Source organism: Panthera uncia, chromosome B1, assembly GCF_023721935.1.
Source record: "Panthera uncia isolate 11264 chromosome B1, Puncia_PCG_1.0, whole genome shotgun sequence".
Taxonomy (NCBI): domain Eukaryota; kingdom Metazoa; phylum Chordata; class Mammalia; order Carnivora; family Felidae; genus Panthera; species Panthera uncia.
The window spans coordinates 156,185,618-156,204,862 of NC_064811.1; the positions used below are offsets into that span (position 1 = coordinate 156,185,618).

At 42.3% G+C, this 19,245-nt stretch overlaps 1 protein-coding gene across 1 annotated transcript in view; it reads left to right on the forward strand.

Moving 5' to 3' along the window:
* The window catches only part of KCNU1 (potassium calcium-activated channel subfamily U member 1), a 153,305-nt gene extending 137,064 nt beyond the window's left edge, over positions 1-16,241 (forward strand). Inside the window, exons 24-27 of the mRNA XM_049631405.1 lie at positions 2,184-2,323; positions 11,036-11,227; positions 13,002-13,135; positions 15,622-16,241. Of these exons, the coding sequence (XP_049487362.1) occupies positions 2,184-2,323; positions 11,036-11,227; positions 13,002-13,135; positions 15,622-16,033 (878 nt within the window). The 3' untranslated portion in view covers positions 16,034-16,241. The remainder of the gene's footprint in view (positions 1-2,183; positions 2,324-11,035; positions 11,228-13,001; positions 13,136-15,621) is intronic.
* The last annotated feature ends 3,004 nt before the right edge of the window (positions 16,242-19,245 follow it).

The following is a 19,245-nucleotide window of genomic DNA, read 5'->3' on the forward strand; positions in this document are numbered from 1 at the left end:
TACCTCCCTTGGGTCATCTGAATTCTGGCTCTGAGTGATGCTCTTCTAAAATGAAAATACTTCATGCAGAAACACCAGAATAAGCTGTTATCTCTCACCAACACCATATGTAAAATGCACATACATGAGACTTTCCTGGATGTGAGGAGCTCTGAGGGTGGGAAGAGTAGGGAAGGCAGCGAAGGTACCTGTGCATTTGGGGATACGTTTTTAAGACAACAGGGGACACACTGGGATTTAATAATAGCAATAATTGATGATGAAAGGGGAAGATACGAAAGAGGGGCATGGTGTCTTTAGCACAGATTAGAACCTGAAGCTGTCAACTGCAGTTTTTACTTATATTTTATTTTTCTACCCTTTTGAACCATCTTTAACCCAAGGCGTAGATACACTAAGGACATTGATTAGAAGACTGTGATGTAAGTTGGAGTGGTTAGGAGAGGACCAGCAAGGTTTTCCCTGGCCCCAAAGTACATCTGGTCACCATCCAGGGACTTACAGCTTTGTTGAACTAAAGACTTTCTGGCATCACGTAGCCCTTGTCAAATTAGTATAACAAATCACCTGTCAGCTCCCTCAGTTTTTTGTTCTTTGGCTGGCTGGAAAAGGTCAAAATGACATGAGAGCTGCAGGCCTGACTGTCAGCACTTTGGTACAGAATGTCCAGTGGCATACAGGAAAATGGCTAAGAAAGCAGAGGCCAGTAGTTTAAGAAGACACAGCGAGATTTGGACAAGGGCTCCTGGAGTATGTGTGTGTGTCGAGGGTTAGAATGCAAGGAGAAAAAAGTGTATGTGCATAAGAAAGGTGGGTAGATATTAGTCAGACATTGCTCATCTTTTATAAAACCATGGAGTGATTTGAAGAATTAAGGAATAATCCAGTCTTAGTTAGGAATGTATTCTGCATTGTATGCCCAGGAAGTTTGGTTTGATCTGTAATCTGACTGTCAAGAACTGTGAAGGATGTAAGTAAGACCTTATGTTACTTGCAAACCATTAAGTTGACCTGCCTCAGTTTCATGGATACTGGAAGAAGACACAAGACCCCTGGGACAGAGATAAAGAACAGTTTGTTACTCAAAGCAGTGGCAATAGCCAGAGTACCATCAATTTTGTGCTGCTTGCCCAAAGCCTCATTCCCACAGGGTGACATGACAAGGGCCAAATAATACCTGTACGAACAATGGATTGCTTTGTAGGAGAGAAACCATGGGCTTTGGGAACCAGAATCTTTTATAACAGGCAGTAAGCTTGATTCCCTTTGCTCTGGTGGGAGATATTATCTCTGTCATCCAAAGCTATTTGGTCTTCAAACATTTTTGAAACAATAATCTTGGAACAACGGCAATCAGGGCTTCTGTTTGTACTCCCAACAATGACCAGTTGCATTTCCTTCAGAGGCTCCCTACAAGGATCTGAGTTGCAGCTGGGGCAAGTATAGACATGCTAGTAGATAATTTGGCCACTTCTACAGGGGCCCCAGTTAGGAGGATTCTCTAAGCCCTATTACTCAAAGTATAGTCCATGAATCAGCAGCTGGAAACTAGAAGCTTGTTGGACACCTAGAATCCCGTTCTTACCCCCAGACTTAGTGAATCATAATCTGTGTTATAACAAGATCCCCAGGTGATTCATACACACATTAAATTTTGAGTGTTACTGCTTTAGCTTATCCTGGACCCAGATAACTCTAAAAACCCAAGTGAATACCAAGGTATCTATGATGTAGTGTTATGAAAAATGCCTTTAATTGGGGTGATCATATGTTCCCATTTATGCCTGTTGTCCCAGTGCAGTTATTGAGAGTGCCCCTTTTTACTTCCAAAAGTGTCCTGCTTTGAAAGGTAAATTATATAAAGGTGACATTGGAGGCATTTGTTTGGAGGAACTGGGTCAAGGATATACCCTTGATGATGAAGGTACCCAAGACGGATACATGTCTTTAGGGGAGGAAGATGCTTGGAAAGAAAAAAAAATTATATCTATATCTATATCTATATCTATATCTATATCTAATCTAGATTAGATATACTAAAGTAAGGGCAGATCCCACATTGGCCCCAGAGTAGACATCAGATCCTTTGATCAGTGGTCACCCCTTGGCCTGCTTTGTATGGCAGTCTCATATTCTTAAGCTTGTCTGCCTGCCTTTCTTTTTTTTCCTTCTTTGCTTTGCAGAAAATCCTTCCAATATCCACTATATTGAACAGCTGAGTGGACTGGATGAATCATTCTCAGGAACAAACCTGCATCTCAGCACATCCTTTTCCACTGGCACCGTCTTTTCTGGCAGCTTCTTGGATTCCCTCCTGGCCACAGTAAGTGCAGCTGAGCTGAACCTGTGAACCAAGCCCCTTGCAGAGGGTAGAAAGGATGGTTAGGGCTTAGAGAAATGATGAGAATTCCTCACAATTCTGAGTTCTCTTGGAATTTCACAAAAAATCTTGTTCAGATACATTATTTCATCTTTTTTCACAACTACCTGACAACGGGAGCCAAATGTTCACATTTTCAAAATTACAAATGTCTTCTGGCCCTTAGAACGAGATCACTTGGTACCAGGAAGAATGAGCACCTAAAGAGGAGGGTACCTACCTTTGAGCTTCAAGTGCATCTTAGCAGACCAAGCTGTGGTGTCAGAACTTATGAGATACTCCTTTCTCCTCTTTCTAAAATATCTTCAACAGCTTATGCAGGACTCAGCCATAAAGGGACAGGGGGACTAGGAAAAAAAGCTTTGGCCTTTGGCGATATGAGTTTTGTTCAGAGCTATGTTGACTCTCCCTCCATGTCACCCCTCTCCTGGGGTGCTTTGTTTTGTTTTGTTTTGTTAATGTTTGTTTATTTTTGAGAGAGAGACAGTGGGAGAGGGGCAGGAAGAGAGAGGGAGAGAGAGAATCCCAAGCAGCCCCATGCTGCCAGTGCAGAGCCCGATGCAGGGCTCAGACCCACAAACCGTGAGAACAGGACGTGAGGAGAAATCAGGAGTTGGATGTTCAAAGGACTGAGCCACCCGGGTGCCCCCTGGGCGCCTGACTATGTGGTTGGTCTTCAGCTCTCAATACTTCTTTAGCTTCTGAGCATGTCCCTTGCCTCCACTCCAGCATTTCCATAAGTAGAATTAAATGCACTGTGAGAAAACCTACTCTATGAAGGGCACACTGTTCTAGGTGCCAGGGGTACAACAGTGATGAAACAGAAGTCTGTGTGCCCACGTAGAGCTTAGGGTAGTGGAGGAGATTAACGTAAACATGATAGTTGCGCCTGGGTGGCTCAGTCACTTAAGTGTCCAACTCTTGGTTTCGGCTCAGGTCGTGATCTCACGGTTCATGAGTTTCAGCCCCACATCGAGCTCTGTGTTGACAGTGCAGAGCCTGCTTGGGATTCTGTCTCTCTCCCTCTCTCTCTGCTCCTCCGCCACTTGTGCTCTCTCAAAATAAGTAAATAAAACTTAAAACAAAACAAAACCAAACACGAACCTGAAAAATAAGGGCCATATGTGACATGTCAGATATAAGGGCTAAGGCAATGTGAGATAAGAAATGTGAGGGTTAGGAAAGGAGTTGCAAGTCTCAATGGCGCGGCCAGAGAAGGAAGGCAGCGCTGAAGTCGAGGCATGCAAGGCCAGCTCTGGGGAAGAAGGGAGTTGGTGTCATTCTGATCTTGGGAGAAGAAACACTGCAGGCAGAGAGGAGAAGGGAAAAGGCAGTGAGGTGCAAGTGCTCTTATGTTCAGGGAGTTGGACTAAAACACAAAATCTGTACGTCACCATTTGTGAACGACTGCAAGAACCCCTCCACAGGAAACCTGGCTGCCTCACAGACTCCTCCCCAGAGTTTCCAAGGGAAGGGCTGCAGAGCAGCTGAATACCAGTGTATAGACGGACAGGGCTCTGGAGCCAGTTTGATAGGCTTGCAGCCTTCTGTAATTCCGTGTGGAAAGGGCATCATTCCTGAATTGTACAGGTGCCTCAAAGGCACAGATTGCATTTTTTAGGGGAGTGTGGCTGGACCATAGGCACTGCCCTCATGGCAGCAGGGGATTATGTTGCCTGGGCCTCTGCTTCCCTAAGCCTTGTGGGGAGGGGGTGTCATAAATCCCATCCGGTTCTCAGAGAGAGAAAACGATGTCGGTGATAGCTTAACATTAAACAAGTTGGTAGACTATGCATTTCCCAAAGGGTTAGGCAGCATTCAGCCTTGACTGAGCCAGGAGCCCAGTCAGGTGACCTTGCTGGGAAGATGGCTCTGTCAGAGAAAGGGTTTTATCACTGTCTGTCATTGATATGTCAGTTCCCTTGCCGGTAATTAATGACTTGAAGTGTCAGGCAGGAGGTGACTTTGGATGAACTGGACCGTCTGCAGGATACATTTTCAATGGGGTTAAGGTCCCAGGTCTCTTCAGAGATCCCTAGATGACAGGCACCTTTGTGCCTTAAATTCAACTGGAGCCTTAATTAAACTCCACTGGCCCACAGCAGCAGGAACAAAGTCACAGACTCTGCTTAGAACTGGTGGGAAGAATGGGATGGGCAGAGAAGGGCTAAGAGAATAGAAATAAAAACAAATGAACATACAATGTAAGCCAGCATAGGAAACACAAACTTGGTCATGAGAGCCAGCAGCTGGGCCTCTTACCACTTACCACAGGACCTGTGACCTCACTGAGAAGTACCACCTCCTCCCAGGCTACCTTCAGGTATTGCACCATTGGGCTTCTCAGTGGGAAAGGACAAGTTCATCCTCCTGGAAAAGGAAATAAGCTATGTAAGAACTCAGGAGTCTTTTCTGAGGCCCTACAGTGAAGTCTGTGGAAGAGAGAAAAAGCCATACAACTGAGTCACATGAGGTCACAAGCCACACTGGACCCTCACTTTGTCTGCAAGGACAGGGGTGTCTGAGTGGCTCAGTTAGTTAAGCATCCCACTTCGGCTCAGGACATGATGTCACAGTTCGTGGGTTCAAGCCCTGCGTCGGGCTCTGTGCTGACAGCTCAGAGCCTGGAGCCTGCTTCAGATTCTCTGTCTCCCTCTCTCTCTGTCCCTCCCCTGCTTGCACTCTGTCTCTCTTTCTCTCTCTCAAAACTAAATAAAAATTAAAAAATAAAATTAAAAAGACTAGCACTTGGTCAACAGAACATAGGGTGAGCATAGCAATGGAGCTTTTATGTCAAAGGGGCTGGCTTGGATCTTGACCCTCTGCGTACCTACCTAGTGACCTTCCGCCCCAGCTCTTGAATCCTTAATGATGTACAACACAACAAAATGAACACACTTTAATACTATTTAGAGCTCCAACCCCAAATCTCTGGCCACGAGAAGCTGAACTAGACCTTTGAAAATAATCAGGTAACTGCCCACCCTTGTTTCCTTTGCCCTGACGTCTGGTGCTGCTGGGTCCACCTGGCTTTCTAAGGGTGGGGGTGACTTCCCATTGTCTAGCCACATAGAAAGAAAGAGGCCACAGGTCAGACCTGAGCCTCCAATTCTATCGTCTCCACTCTTCTGAGTACCATTTGATGTTGGCTGGCCTCCTGACCTGACCCTTGGTCTTGCGGAAATGAGAGCAGTGGCCTCTGAATATGTTCGTCACCACTCTGCTTTATTCTCCATTCTTATCAGAGCATCTTCTTACTCAGAGGCTGGGGAGAAAGGCAAAGATCTTGGTCTCCCCTTAAAGTTAGGATGGCAGTTGCAAGCTCCGTCCGTGGTTATCACTCCCTGTAAGCCATCCCCACGGCAGGCGCCACTAATGGTCAGTTTCTTTGCCTGCACATCACACCTGCGGCTCTTTCTCAGCACAGACCTCATGGCAACTTCTTCGAATAAGTTCTGTTGTTAGGGTAATATTAGGAATCAGGGCAATAACTGTGATAGGAATAATAATAACATCTCTGAAGCACTTACTTTGGGTCAAGGTCTTTGCTAAGCGCATTACCTGCAATACCATGTTTAATTCTTCTTTCAACCCAATTAGGAGAATATAATTATGAGCCTCATTTTACAGATAAAGAGTCTGAGGCTTAGAGGGATACATAAAGTGCCAAAGTCACAGCACTTACAGATGACAAGCTGGTTTTCAAACCCTACTTTCTGTGATTCCAGAGTCAGACCTTGCTGTCAAAGTCCTGTCCTTCCAGAAATCTTTGTGATTATGAGTAGCCTTCCAGTGCATTGACTTTCAAGTTTTGCCAAAAGGGATCTGCCTTCCAGCGTGCTCAGGAGCTGCTGAGCATACAAGCAGCGGGGGTGTCCCCCTGGGCACACTCACCCCATCAGGGCACCCCCACACACCTGTACCCCTCCCCCCAGTCAGAACAACTCAGCTTTCATCTGCACTGTGTGTGATGCTCTGCCTCCAATTTGATTCGAAGGAGGATTTCTGTTGTTAAGAAGATCTGGAAGGTCACTCCTAGAAGTTAGAATATGGGACCCATAGAGAGAGGCATGAAACGGAAGGAACAGAATCCCATCTGCTGTTCTGAGACAAGATATCCAGTTTCCGGTCCTGAGTCCTGTGTGAGGGACAGGGGTCCACCACCCCACCCCATTTAGCATGTGCCTTTTGCCTCATAATGCCCCTTCCCAAGAAACACCTTCCAAGCGGTTCTTTGGACCTGCCGCCCAGCTCAGGGCACCAAGAGATCTGTTTCCTGCTGCTGCATGGTCAGAGGTCACAAGTCAGAGCTTGTTCCCCTGATGCCCATACTACCCAGAAGGGCAAAGGGGAAAACAGATGCATTCAGAACAGATTCCCCTCAGGACACGCCGCACCCGTGTCTGAAACAAGATTAGATCACCAGTCTGGACTTCTCCACCTTTTCCTCTGCCCTCCCTTAATAAACACAAAGGAATGAAGGTGTGGGTCCCAAGGATGGAACAAAGCCTGAATAACGTGCTGTGAAGTCGTCACTGCTTAAACTGAAATTTTGTTTTGGATTTCATGTCCTTTTTCATTCTATCCCCTGATACACCAGTGATTTTTTTTCTTTCCAATGTAAAATAATAGTGTTTCCTTCCAAATCGGACACAGCTGACACTACGGCTTCAAGTAGCCTCTGGTATACTACTGTAAACTGCCCCAGATGGGAAAACAGTCCGGTGAAACATAATTCATATTCACATTTAATCCTCTCTCAGCTCAGTACTGTAAAAAAAATACGAATGTGGAGGGGCACCTGGGTAGCTCAGTCAGTTGAGTGTCCGACTTTTGGTTTCTGCTCAGGTCATGACCTCACGGTTCATGAGTTCAAGCCCCACATCAGGCTCTGCGCTGACAGTGCGTAAGCCTGCTTGGGATTGTCTCTCTCCCTCTCTCTCTCTCTCTGCCCCTCACCCCTGCACGTGCACGCTCATGCTCTTTCTCTCTCTTTCTCCCCGCCCCCCTCAAAATAAATAAATAAACTTTAAAAAAATATATGGAGAGACACTCAGATCCATAAGCAGGACTCCTGTATGGCTTTATAACAATTGGACTTCAGAACTGGACATGAACGTAGGCAGCAATTTCCTTACTTGTAAGAAAATTGTGGCTCACAGAAGGTATGTGACTCCCTTAAGGTCCCTCTGCTGGTTACTCGCAGTTTTCCTACCATGTAGCCTCATTTTCAATTAGAAATATTTGATAAGAATGGTTGGTCTTAAAGCCTTTGGAGATGGATTTTCAGAATAAAAAGCAGCAAGTATCTAGGGTGTTACTATCTATGTTATTAAGAAATGTTGTAGGTTATGAGAGAGACCTCAAGCTTCATTGTAGCTAAAAGTGAAAACACTTTGGGCCTCAACATTTTCTAACGCTGGAAGTCCAAATTCTACTAAATCTGATTATATCAGAAGCACTATCCAAGTTTAAAATATGTGAAGCACATTTCAACTTTCATATTTTCTTGAGAAAGAAAAAAAAGAAAGGAAGAAGGAAGAGTGGGAGTGAGGGGGGTGGGGAAGAGGCCAATAGGAGAGAACCCAGGATAATAAGAATACTAGATGAGCTCTCAGAATAAGGGTGACATGTAAATCCCATTATTTTCCCCAACATAGAATTGCAATCCTTTTGAAGTCAAAACTGAAGAAATGACATACTCAACAGCTAAGCCTCTCTCTGTTAAATATGCAAAGCACATGTTTCCCGAGAGCCCTTGACACCAGAACAGCCCTAGAATTTAGACCTTTGCTTTCATCAGTGGAGAATTATTCTAACAGCATTATGTTTGATCACTGTACACTACGGCCAGTTGTTCTTAAACGGATTGTGGCTCAACCTGGATTTACGTCCCCTGTTCACCCCTGGATTTCCGTGAGCCAATTCTGGAAGCTCCCTTCTAGGTGGTAGCAACATGGAACAAAGAAGAAATGTAAGGAGAAGACCGTCAGTCAGGGGATCCCCTCAGTCAGGACACTTGAAGTCATCTTTTAGTCTGAAAACTACTTTAGAACTTATTTTCCTTTTATTCTCTCTTAAATCATATAGCTTGTATTATTTCCTAGGCCCTCTTGTCCCAATGACCTCTACGTTTTGCTAGAAATATTTGTTTATTTGTTAAAAATCAACAGCCAATTGCAGTCAATATTCGTACAGCTTTGAACACCTGCTTTGTTCAATGCATCCCCGAGAACATGAATGTTAAGGAGACAAAGTCCGTCCTCGGAAAGAGCACATCATTTAAGTAAATGTTGCCCAGAGTGATCTGAGCACCAACCAGTGGCAGAACCACTAGAGGTGGCCTTTAAATTTCTGATTCCCACTCCTGTCCATAAATTCTGATCCAGTAAATCTTGGATTCCAGAAACCCACACTCATGAATATCCTTCCAGGTGATCCAGATACATGAGAACCAATGTTGAAGAGAACAGAACTTAATAATGTGTGCAGTAGATCTATTTCATCCCACAAACAATATTCAAAGGTGGTATTATCATGTCAACTGTAAAGGTTTTGAAACTGGTTTCTGAGAAGGAGCACATGAATTTTCCAAAAGTATTCAGCTAGAACATACCAGTCCAAGATTCAAAGTCAAGTATGTTTCAGAAAAACTACCAACCTTATAATACAGAAAGATGAAATGAAGCAAAAGCCAGTGGCTGTGGGATCACAAAGAAAGGAAAACTTCATTCTGATGAAGAGATCCCCAAGTTGAGCGATCAGATGTTCTAAAGCAAAGGCATGAAGGAGTAAATATGTAGCTTCAACAACAGATAGACTATTGAGCACTGGAGGGCACCATTCACAGAGGAGATGAGCTTGGTTTTACAGCAAGGGTTATGACACTGAAAGTTTTAGGAGGTGGATGGCATGATTTGATTTGTGTTCAAGAGAATCTCTCTGGAAACAGTTCGAACAAGGATTCCAAGTGAGAAGAAAAACAAGACGGGAAGACAGGTAAACAGGTTGCTATCATAATTCAGTCTGCAGAAGATGAGTCCTTGAATCTGAGAGTAGAGAAAGTGAATGGCAACATTTCTAAGACAGTAACAATTGAGTTCATTACTATTATTTTTTTTTAAGTTCTTATTTGCTTATTTGGGGGTGGGGGTCAGCAGGGGCAGAGAAGAAAGAGAATCCCAAGCAAGTAAGATCATGACCTGAGCTAAAATCACGAGTCGGATGCTTTAACCAACTGAGCCACCGGGTGCCCCATTGTTTTTAATAAAAAAAATTACTAGCTTTTCTATAGGTACTATGTAAACCTATGAATTATCATGTCTACTGGAGTAAAAGCCTAATTTCGATAAAACAAAAAGCATAACACTTAAAACTCTATTCAGATTTGAGAAAATCTGATGGGTAATGTATTCCAGTGCTCTTTACGTGTATGCCAATGGCCAGTTTACACTGAATATGGTAGGAATCCTTTGGAAAAGAAATTTAAGAAAATAGCTAGGGCCAGGGGCTCCCTGGGTGGCTCAGTCAGTTAAGCGTTTGCGAAACTCTTGGTTTCGGCTCAGGTCATGATCTCACGGTTCGTGAGTTCGAGCCCTGCATTGGGCTCTGTGCTGTGTCAGCATGGAACCTGCTTGGAAGTCTCTCTGCCTCTTTCTCTGTCCCTACCCCACGTGTGTTCTCCCTCTCTCTGTCTCTGTCTCTCTCTCTCTCTCTCTCCCCCAAAATAGGTAAACTTAAAAACAAATTAAAAATAATAAAATAGCTAGAGTTATTCGGACTCCAGGTGGTTTCAAAATAAGCAGTTGTCCCACATGTCTTCCTTTGGTTTTATTTTGATGCCAGAGATTCCAAAAATTCCATCCATTTATTCAACCCTTACAATTTTGTGTTCTAGCTCCACACAAGAACTGTGGGAGATCTAAATATCAGTAAGGCCCAAGGCAATACCTGTCCTCAAGTGGGTCACAATCAAAAGGAATATAAGTAGATTCACATCCAGAAGATTCAATTATAGATGACAGTAATCATGTCAGTAGTCCCTAGGGAGGAATCTATGGAAGTCTCATTAAATACATAGTTTTAAATGTCTGTTGATGATTATTAGGGTATCTGTGGCCTGACATACTCCTCTGCTATTTTTGGAAGACATCCTTGGTGTCAGTATCATTTCCCATTTTGTTCTTCTGCTACAGTGTAAGCCCTGAGGGAGCAAGAACTGGGTCACTCTGCACCTGGCCTAACCCAGTGCCCTACCTGAACTGCCAGTTTTTAGTTGATTTTAATAATGGTAATGAGGGGCACCTGGGTGACTCAGTCCGTTAAGCGTCCAACTTCGGCTCAGGTCATGATCTCGAGGTTCATGACTTTGAGCCCCGCGTCGGGCTCTGTGCCGACAGCTCGCAGCCTAGAGCCTGTTTCGGATTCTGTGTCTCCCTCTCTCTCTGCCCCTCCCCCACTCATGCTCTGTCTTTCCCTCTCTCAAAAATAAGATAAAAAATAAAAATAAAAATAATGATAATGAGAGACCCTGTTTTGTGTCATTTGATCCATTTCAAACAGTGATACCCCCCCTAAATTTCCAAGGCTATACACGTCCACAGTTTCTATGCTGGTTCTTCTGACTTTGCACGTGGCTTTGTCGTTGCTTTCCAGGCCTTCTACAATTATCACGTCCTGGAATTACTTCAGATGCTGGTGACAGGAGGGATAAGTTCCCAGCTGGAACAATTTTTGGATAAGAGTTTCTGTGGGCTGATCCACAGCTGCACTTCGGTTGTGTCTGGAAGAGCGCGGTGTAAGCTGGGGCTTCTGTCCTTAAACCAAACCATTCTGTCCAACATTGAAGTGAGTCTACTCCTACCTTAATAAAGGTTCCCCCTTCCTTACCATTCTGGGTTTCTGAAAATGACTCAGGCTATTTGGGTTCCTAGATAGCCTATAGCATAAAAATAATAACGAGCAATAATACAACCTTATACTCATATTTTATAATTTGCAGTGCATTTTCATGTGCTATCTTTATTTTTTACAACAATTGCAGAAGGTATATAAGGCAGTCGTTTTCATGCCCATCTTCCAGATAAAAAATCCAAGTCGGCAGGAAGCATCTGAGAGGTCTAATAACTTTGTACCTTAGCAAGGGTATTAATAATAACTCTAATAGTTAATATTTACTGAACATTTTCTCTGTGCCTGTCTGCTTTGTTTTTCTTGTTATTGTTGTTTATTTAATCTGTCCAAGGATTTACATGGTAGGTATTGTTATTAATTGCATTGAACAGATCAAGAAGCTGAGACCCAGAGAAACAAGGACTTACCTGAGATCACATTTTGTCCCACTGGAAAAGCAGGGTTCCTTCCAAGGCAGTCTGACCCAGGGTCTGCCCACTCTTCCTATGTCTGAGCTGATAAAGAAATCTGATCATGCCAGCTGAAATCAGGCAGAAGGATTCTGTGTTTGAGTCTAAGACTCTGATTGGGCTAAGTAGTGGGAAATGCTTGAATTTTCCTAGCCCACTGAGCTGGTGAGCAGTAGATTATGGCAAGGGGAAAAGCTAATGAAGGAAGATTCCAGGGAGGCATCTGGGTATTTGTTGATCAGATTGGGGTCTAGCCTGGGAATGAGTAATCAACTTATCAGTGCCTTTTGGTTTAGCTTTAACTGACATTACATTGAGCTCCCCACCAGTTAGCAGGGGCAGGAATTTATAAGGAAATATTTTTCGTTTTTTCAGAGGACATCAGTAGAAAGAGAAACCCCTTCACAAGAAGCAATTTCTTCCAGGTGTCTATACTTGATATGTCTTAATAGATACTGCCAAAAAGGGAAAGCCCATGCTCTGTACATCTGAATTCCAGGTGCAAACAACATTGCCAAGTTCCCTTAGCATAGTCTGGTCCTTGGCATTTCTGTGGTCTTGGGTTCCTCACCTGGGAATGACTTACGAGTGACTATCAGCCCAGGATAACTGCCGCCAGCAACTGCCTGTTACTATCAGAGCTGACAGTGGACTGGTCAACACTCCTGTCCTTCCTTTCTCCACTTATATCTTGTCTTCATTTTGTTCTTTACCCCATAGCATCACATAATGAAACGAACTGTTCTCAAGTGACTTCACTGAATCCCCTTGCTGTTACTTTGACCATGTTGTCTCATGATGCCCTTGTTGGGTATAGCCTGAGAACAGTGTCAGGAGGAAGGCTCGGGACTGTGTGCTATTTGGGGAGTAGGATAAGAAAAACACCCTCTTGAGGTCACTTTACATCCCAACCCATTATATAGCTTGAAAACTGAATTTCCCAACCTGTTACTCATTGTTACTTCTTACTGGTTACCAAAACAGCGGTAGTAATAAAAACTAGCATAACAACATGCTCCACCACACCCACGAGGGGCTCTGGAAGGCCACAGTGATAAAAACAATCACTGGGATTAGAGGCTCAAAACTATTCATAAACCTAATTTCCTACTTGACAATGCCACCATAAAAGATATTAGGAAATGGCTTTTGGGTCTTCCAAACTTTTACTGCAAAGAAAGATAATAACTTTCCAGTAAGTGCTTGTTATTGCTTAATTAAAGTGCCAACAGACACATGTTTTTCTCTTTTCTCCCCAGCCAAGAAAGACATTTGGGCAAGTGTTCTGTGGCTCATTAGATAATTTTGGAATCCTGTGCCTTGGCTTATACCGCATGATAGATGAAGAGGAGAACAACCCGGAAGAAAAAAGGGGAGTATGCTACCTTGGAAAGTGGTACCCATCTATCCAAGCATAGGAGCCAAAGCTACTTTATTTTATGTGAAAGAAAAGTCCAGAGCTGAGGGTCCATGCTTACAAAGAAGGGTCCAGGGGGAGTAGAGAGTGATGTAGGAATAAGGAAGCATGGGTCTGAATAACATGAATGAACTGATGATTGGGATACAATTACTACTGACTATGTAAGGAGAATGGTGTCTGTGTCCCTAGTGACAGCTAAAATGTAGACCCAGATTTTAAATCAGGGTTCTTTTGTAACTTACCCCTCATCCATCTCTATGCAACTTTTTAAAGCTAAAAGCCACTGGAAAGATTTACTTGTTTTCTGCTGGGCTCCTTGGGTAAATGTTTATGGACTGCCTCATTTCTAGCCCATTTGGCTTGGTATGTGTAAATTGTGGGAGTGTTATGTTCATATTTCAGTTGAAGCTAAGATCCACTTGATAGCAGCATAGGAGAACATAAAGGAAATGTATGTGGAAGGCAGAAGGAGAAAAGAGAGGGTACAGTCTACCGACAGTTCAATAATGTAGGTCCAAACTAAGATTCTCACAGTGGGAATGGACAGGATTCAGTCCATTTTAATTTCTCCAAGGAGAAATTAAAAACAATAGAGTGGAAGAAGATAGAAAGAACCTTGCTCTCGTTCATAGGGAGAAAGAAACCAACTTCCTCAAAGTGGAGTAGTCTTGAATGGAAAGAAAACTTTCTGCTCATCAGAGAAAGGAAGGAAAAGAATGGGTGCCAAGGCAAACATTGCCATACCATGTGCTTAAACGAATTTGTATGTAACACCAGGATCTCTCAGTGAAGCACAGCCATGGCCGTTGCTGAGAGAAAAGATGGAGGAAGTATTACAGGGAGTTGGGAAAGAGGTAAAAGTGTAGGTTAGCTACTGAGAGTAATAGAAGAACTTGGTTGTAGGTTTGTAGAAGCAATACCCAACTTGAAAATGAAAGGACAAAGGATTGAAAGTCCTGATGACGTTAAACAGTGGATGTACTTAGAGTCCAAGAATGAAAGGGGACAGAATGATGGGAAGTGACAGCCAGATAGTGATTTCTGGAAGCATGATATTTGAGAGGTGGGACATGTCAAGAAATGATGACTTCCAGTATGTGCTCAGGAAAGTGGTTTGGAGATAAGATTCTTGGGTAGTGGAAAGGTGCCTAGCTCTTGGAGTTGTAAGCCACATAAACATTGCAGGCACATGAAATGATAGTGGTCCTAGAGCTTGAAAGAAAAAGTATCCCAAGTGCAAGAGACCGAAATAAACATGGAGGTCTATAGATGATACTGATGAATCAAGAGGGATGGTGATCTGGCTATAGAGTATTCATCACAAAGATGGTGGGGAGCAGTGATGTTCTGGAAGCAGCACTGGGAAGCATGAATGATGCTGGCTTCTCTCTTTCTCTGCCTGAACTCCATGCCCTTGCTCCAATACTTCTGGAAAACCCATGGAACATGGTAATAGGGAAAATGTGCAGCCCCTCTTTGAGAGGACATTCTGGAAGGAAAGAATATTTCTGTTTCAAAGGGAATATGTGGCTATAGTAGATCTTATTTGAACTATTATAGATATCACAGGGAACTCAGTAGGAAAGGTAAAAAGGGGAAGATTGTTCAGTGAAAAGAGGTCAGAGGTGCACTGAGATGGGCGTTGAGGAAATTCGAGGTGACTATTTGGGGCAGTGATGAAGAAATACAGGATGAAAGACATGAAAAGTTATTCTGCCTTATTCTGCCTCAGTGTTCTGACATGAATGCTCGTGTAGTAATTCATTTAACTCACATTTATTGAGGATTTGCTATGTAGCTGCTACTGTGCTAAGGCATCCTGCTGCCCTATAAACAGGACCAGGCTGTGGGTGTTCTTTAAGACTCACTGACATTCACTATTTGCTTACTCGTCAAAATTTCCAATAAAACTTGTTTATTTTTTTTTTCCATTGGCCACACTACATTCTGTGTGAAAGTTGGTGGTGTAAGTATTAGGGTAGGCCTAAGCCAGAATAGAAATAGCTGGAATGTATGTAATCTGCTTTTGATAAAACTTGGCCAAGTGCTCACTATTGTGCCAACTGAGTTTATTAGTGTAGTGGGTATTAAAAACAGGGAAACTTGGAGTCCAAAAGTCAATTAGAGATCAATCAGTCCACACCTCCATCCTATCCCTCTCCCATTAAAGAGGTGAAAAAAGCAAGGCCCAAAGAAGGGAGATGCCATGCCTAACCAAGGTCCGAGACACTTGGTTTCAGAGGCAGAAGTGAATGTTAGTCTCCTAATTCCTAGTCTGAGGCTTCAGTTATACTGTGCCAGGGGTATTCACTATTACTCAGAAACCAATGAGGCAAAGCAGAACAAAAACATTTCCTCCTCTGGCCCAGCAGAAAGACTTCCTTGTTTTGGCCATCACCCGTAGCCATGCCATCCTGGCTGCAGAGAGGCTCAGGAGTCATCTTTGGCTTTTCTTACAGGTTTGTGATTACCCGGCCACCCAATAACTTTAAGCTACTGCCCTCGGATCTTGTGTTTTGTGCCATCCCTTATGGCACTTCTTGTTACAAAATGGATGGTACTTCATCTCAGAGTCCATATGAAATAATAAACATGGTGCCACTGGCATCAGAGACAGTTACAGAAATAAATGATTCTCCTATGGTTGACCCAGTTAACCAGACTACAAAACCACCTTTGACTACATCACTTCATCATTTGCAGCCAAAAACCATTTCCATTAGTGGTTCTAAGCAAACCGTCGTACCTCACAGCAGTAAAATGCCACCCCAGCCACATTTAGGTGAAACTGAAACCGTGAAAGAAAATGAGAAAGGAAAAATGAAGGAAACCACAGAGGAGAATGCCCCTGCCTCTTCAAAATCAAACTAGGCCTGTTGATATTCTCCACAAGCCTTTAGCTTGCTACTTGTAAAGCATCTCCAGAGATGGTGACTTTGGACAGGAAAATAAAAATGGAAAGATGCCTTTTTTGTGCCCATTGCTTCGTGGTTGATGAGCAAGTCCACACGGGGGAGAGGCAAAAGTCTGATCCAATCCCACTGGGTCTGGAGTGATAAATAAAGAAATACATGACGAATGCTCTGTAAGAAAATTTCCTTTCTCTGTGTCCCTCGAACAGAAAATATGTTAGAATGAGCTGTGTTAAAGAGGCCCTTCAGGACTTGGGTTCCTCCAGTCAGGGGATAAAAAGTGAGCAAGATAAAAACAATGAGGACCTAGACACAGGAGACAAGAAATAAAAGAGCCCTCAAATGAAGAATCTTACATTCTTTTTCCTCAAGCAGGCCAATAGTAAACCAGTATATTTTCTCCTTCTCTTTATTCCTCATGCTTTTTCTTTCTTCATCTCTGTCCATAGGAGGTGAGAAAGATCAGATGGGGAGACACCAGTTTGAATCAGAAACCAGTTTGTGTGTAACTAGGACCTAGGTATATGCCTGGCACAGGAATGAATATTAGCATATCCTGAGATAGGGTGCCAAGGTGCAATCATGCAGATAGAAATACATGACCTTCCACATTCTCTAATCTGAGAATAAAGACATCATTGCATAAAAAGTATACAAAACTTCCCCATGTTCCAAAATGAACCATTTACTCCCATTTGGTGGTCTCGTAACGATGACCTTTGTATGTAACACCTTCTTGTGTTCCAGATACAACACAGGTAAAAGAGAAGAGGAAAGAAAATAATAAACTGTATTTCTGATATATTATTTTAAATGATGTTTGTGATATCCTTGACATTCTTAACCCCTTTGCTAATTTGGTATTAGTACCTCCACTTTACAAAGGAAGCAGCTATGGCACAAGTAGGGTTGCTATATCAAAGAAAAGATACCCAGTTAAATTTGAACTTTCAGATAACCAGTAAATTTTTAGTATGAGTGCGTCCAAATTATTATACTTTGCTAGCAAGTGATCAAATCACCATTTGAACCTAATTGATTTGACTCCAGCACTTGCAGACATTCTGCATCCAAGCACACAAATCAAAGAAATGAAACAAACCAAAAAGAAAGAACATTCATCCACAGGAAATAAAATTTTATATTAGTTAAACTTAGTTTGTAATAAAATTAACTCAGTCTATGTGGGGGAAAAAAGGAGTAATTGTAAGGAAAGTTGTCAGAGACCAAGGAGATTCTTTTTCTTTTCTTTTCTTTTCTTTTCTTTTCTTTTCTTTTCTTTTCTTTCCTTTTCTTTCCTTTCCTTTCCTTTCCTTTCCTTTCCTTTCCTTTCCTTTTCTTTTCTTTTCTTTCCTTTCCTTTCCTTTCCTTTTCTTTTCTTTTCTTTTCTTTTTTCTTGTTTAAGCTTACCTGAGTCATCTTTACCTTCACTTTTTACAGACTGGCTTTTTTTGTTGCCTTTCATTACACGTGGCAAAGTATATTTTCTTGCAATTCCACATTTATAGATAAGAGTTGTAGGTGCATCAGAGATTTAACTGGCCTGTCTCTGTCTCTCAAATCCTAATTTCTGAAAGACAGTATGTAATGGGTTCAGCTTTGGCCACTCAACCACAGCTATCAATGGCTGAGCAGCAGGGCATCTCCAATGAAGGAATTTTCTCAGGGATGAAAGGGAAAATGGTTCATGGTCTGGGAAGACACTGCACCAAACATCTACTGCAAAGGCAGGATCATTCCTTCTCCCCATTCTCTGCAGGATCTTTTACACATAGATTTGGTAGGAAAAAATATTGCTGAGAAAGAAAAGTATAGATTAGTCCTATGCATATTTAAAATCCACAAATCTGCTCTACACATTATCAACCAATCTGTTCAGCATCTGAATCTCACTTCTCCAGAGTCAAAGCTGATCCCACAAATGAGCTCATTTCCAACACAGCAGAGAATTTAGAATGAGAAACTCTTTATTTTTTAGTGTTTTAGGGGAACAATTACCAGAAATATGGCTAAAGAAACATTGAGGTATATGCACTACAGCCAACATTTGAGTGTTGTTACTGCCAGTCTTGATAAATAAAATTGTCAGAATACCCCTAGACTCCTGTGCAAAGTGCTTCCATAGCTCTAGAACAAAACCTTTTACTTATAAATGGCAACATTTTAATACAAATCATGACACTAGATCCTCTAGCAATATAGTAGATTCTTAATTGATAATGATTATTCAGACCTTTATTTCACTGAAGTATGGTTGACACACAATATTACAATACAGGTGTATTTCATAGTAGTTCAACAACTCTAAATACTATTCTATGCTCACCCACAAATGTGGCTTCCATGTGTCACCACACAACACTACCACAATACCGTTGTCTATATTCCCTATGCTGTACCTCTTATCCTCATGACTTACTCATTTTATAACTGGAAGCCTGTACCTTCCACTCACTTTCACCCCTTTTTCCTCCCTCTCCCTTATGGCAACCACCAATTTGTTCTCTGTATTTATGGGTTGTTTCTACTTGGTTCATTTGTTTTGTTTTTTCAGATTCCAATATAAGTGAAATCATACAGTATTTGTCTTTGACTTATTTTCACTTAGCATAATACTCTCTAGGTCCATCCGTCTTGTCACAAATGGCAAGATCTCATTCTTTTTTTTGTGGCTGAGTAATATTCCAGTGTGTGTGTGCATGTGTGTGTGTGTGTGTGTGCATGTTTGTACACATATATAACATACCTTCTTTATTCATTCATCTATTGATGGTCACCTAGGTTGTTTTCACATCTTGGCTATTTAAAAAGTGCTGCAATAAATATAAGGGTACATATACCTTTTTGAATTGGTGTTATGGTTTTCTTTGGGTAAATATCCAGTAGTGGAATTACTGGATGATAGAGTATTTCTATTTTTAATGTGTTGAGGAACCTCTATACTATTTTCCATAGTGGCTTCACTGATTTCCATTCCTACCAACAGTGGAAGAGGGTTCCTTTTTCTCCACATCTTTACTAACACTTGTTATTTCTTTTTCAAAATAATAATTCTCACTGGTGTGAGGAGATATCTCATTGTGGTTTTTATTTGCATTTCCTTGATGATTACTGATGTTGAGCATCTTTTTGTGTGTCGGCCATCTGTATGTTTTTGTGAAAATGCCTATT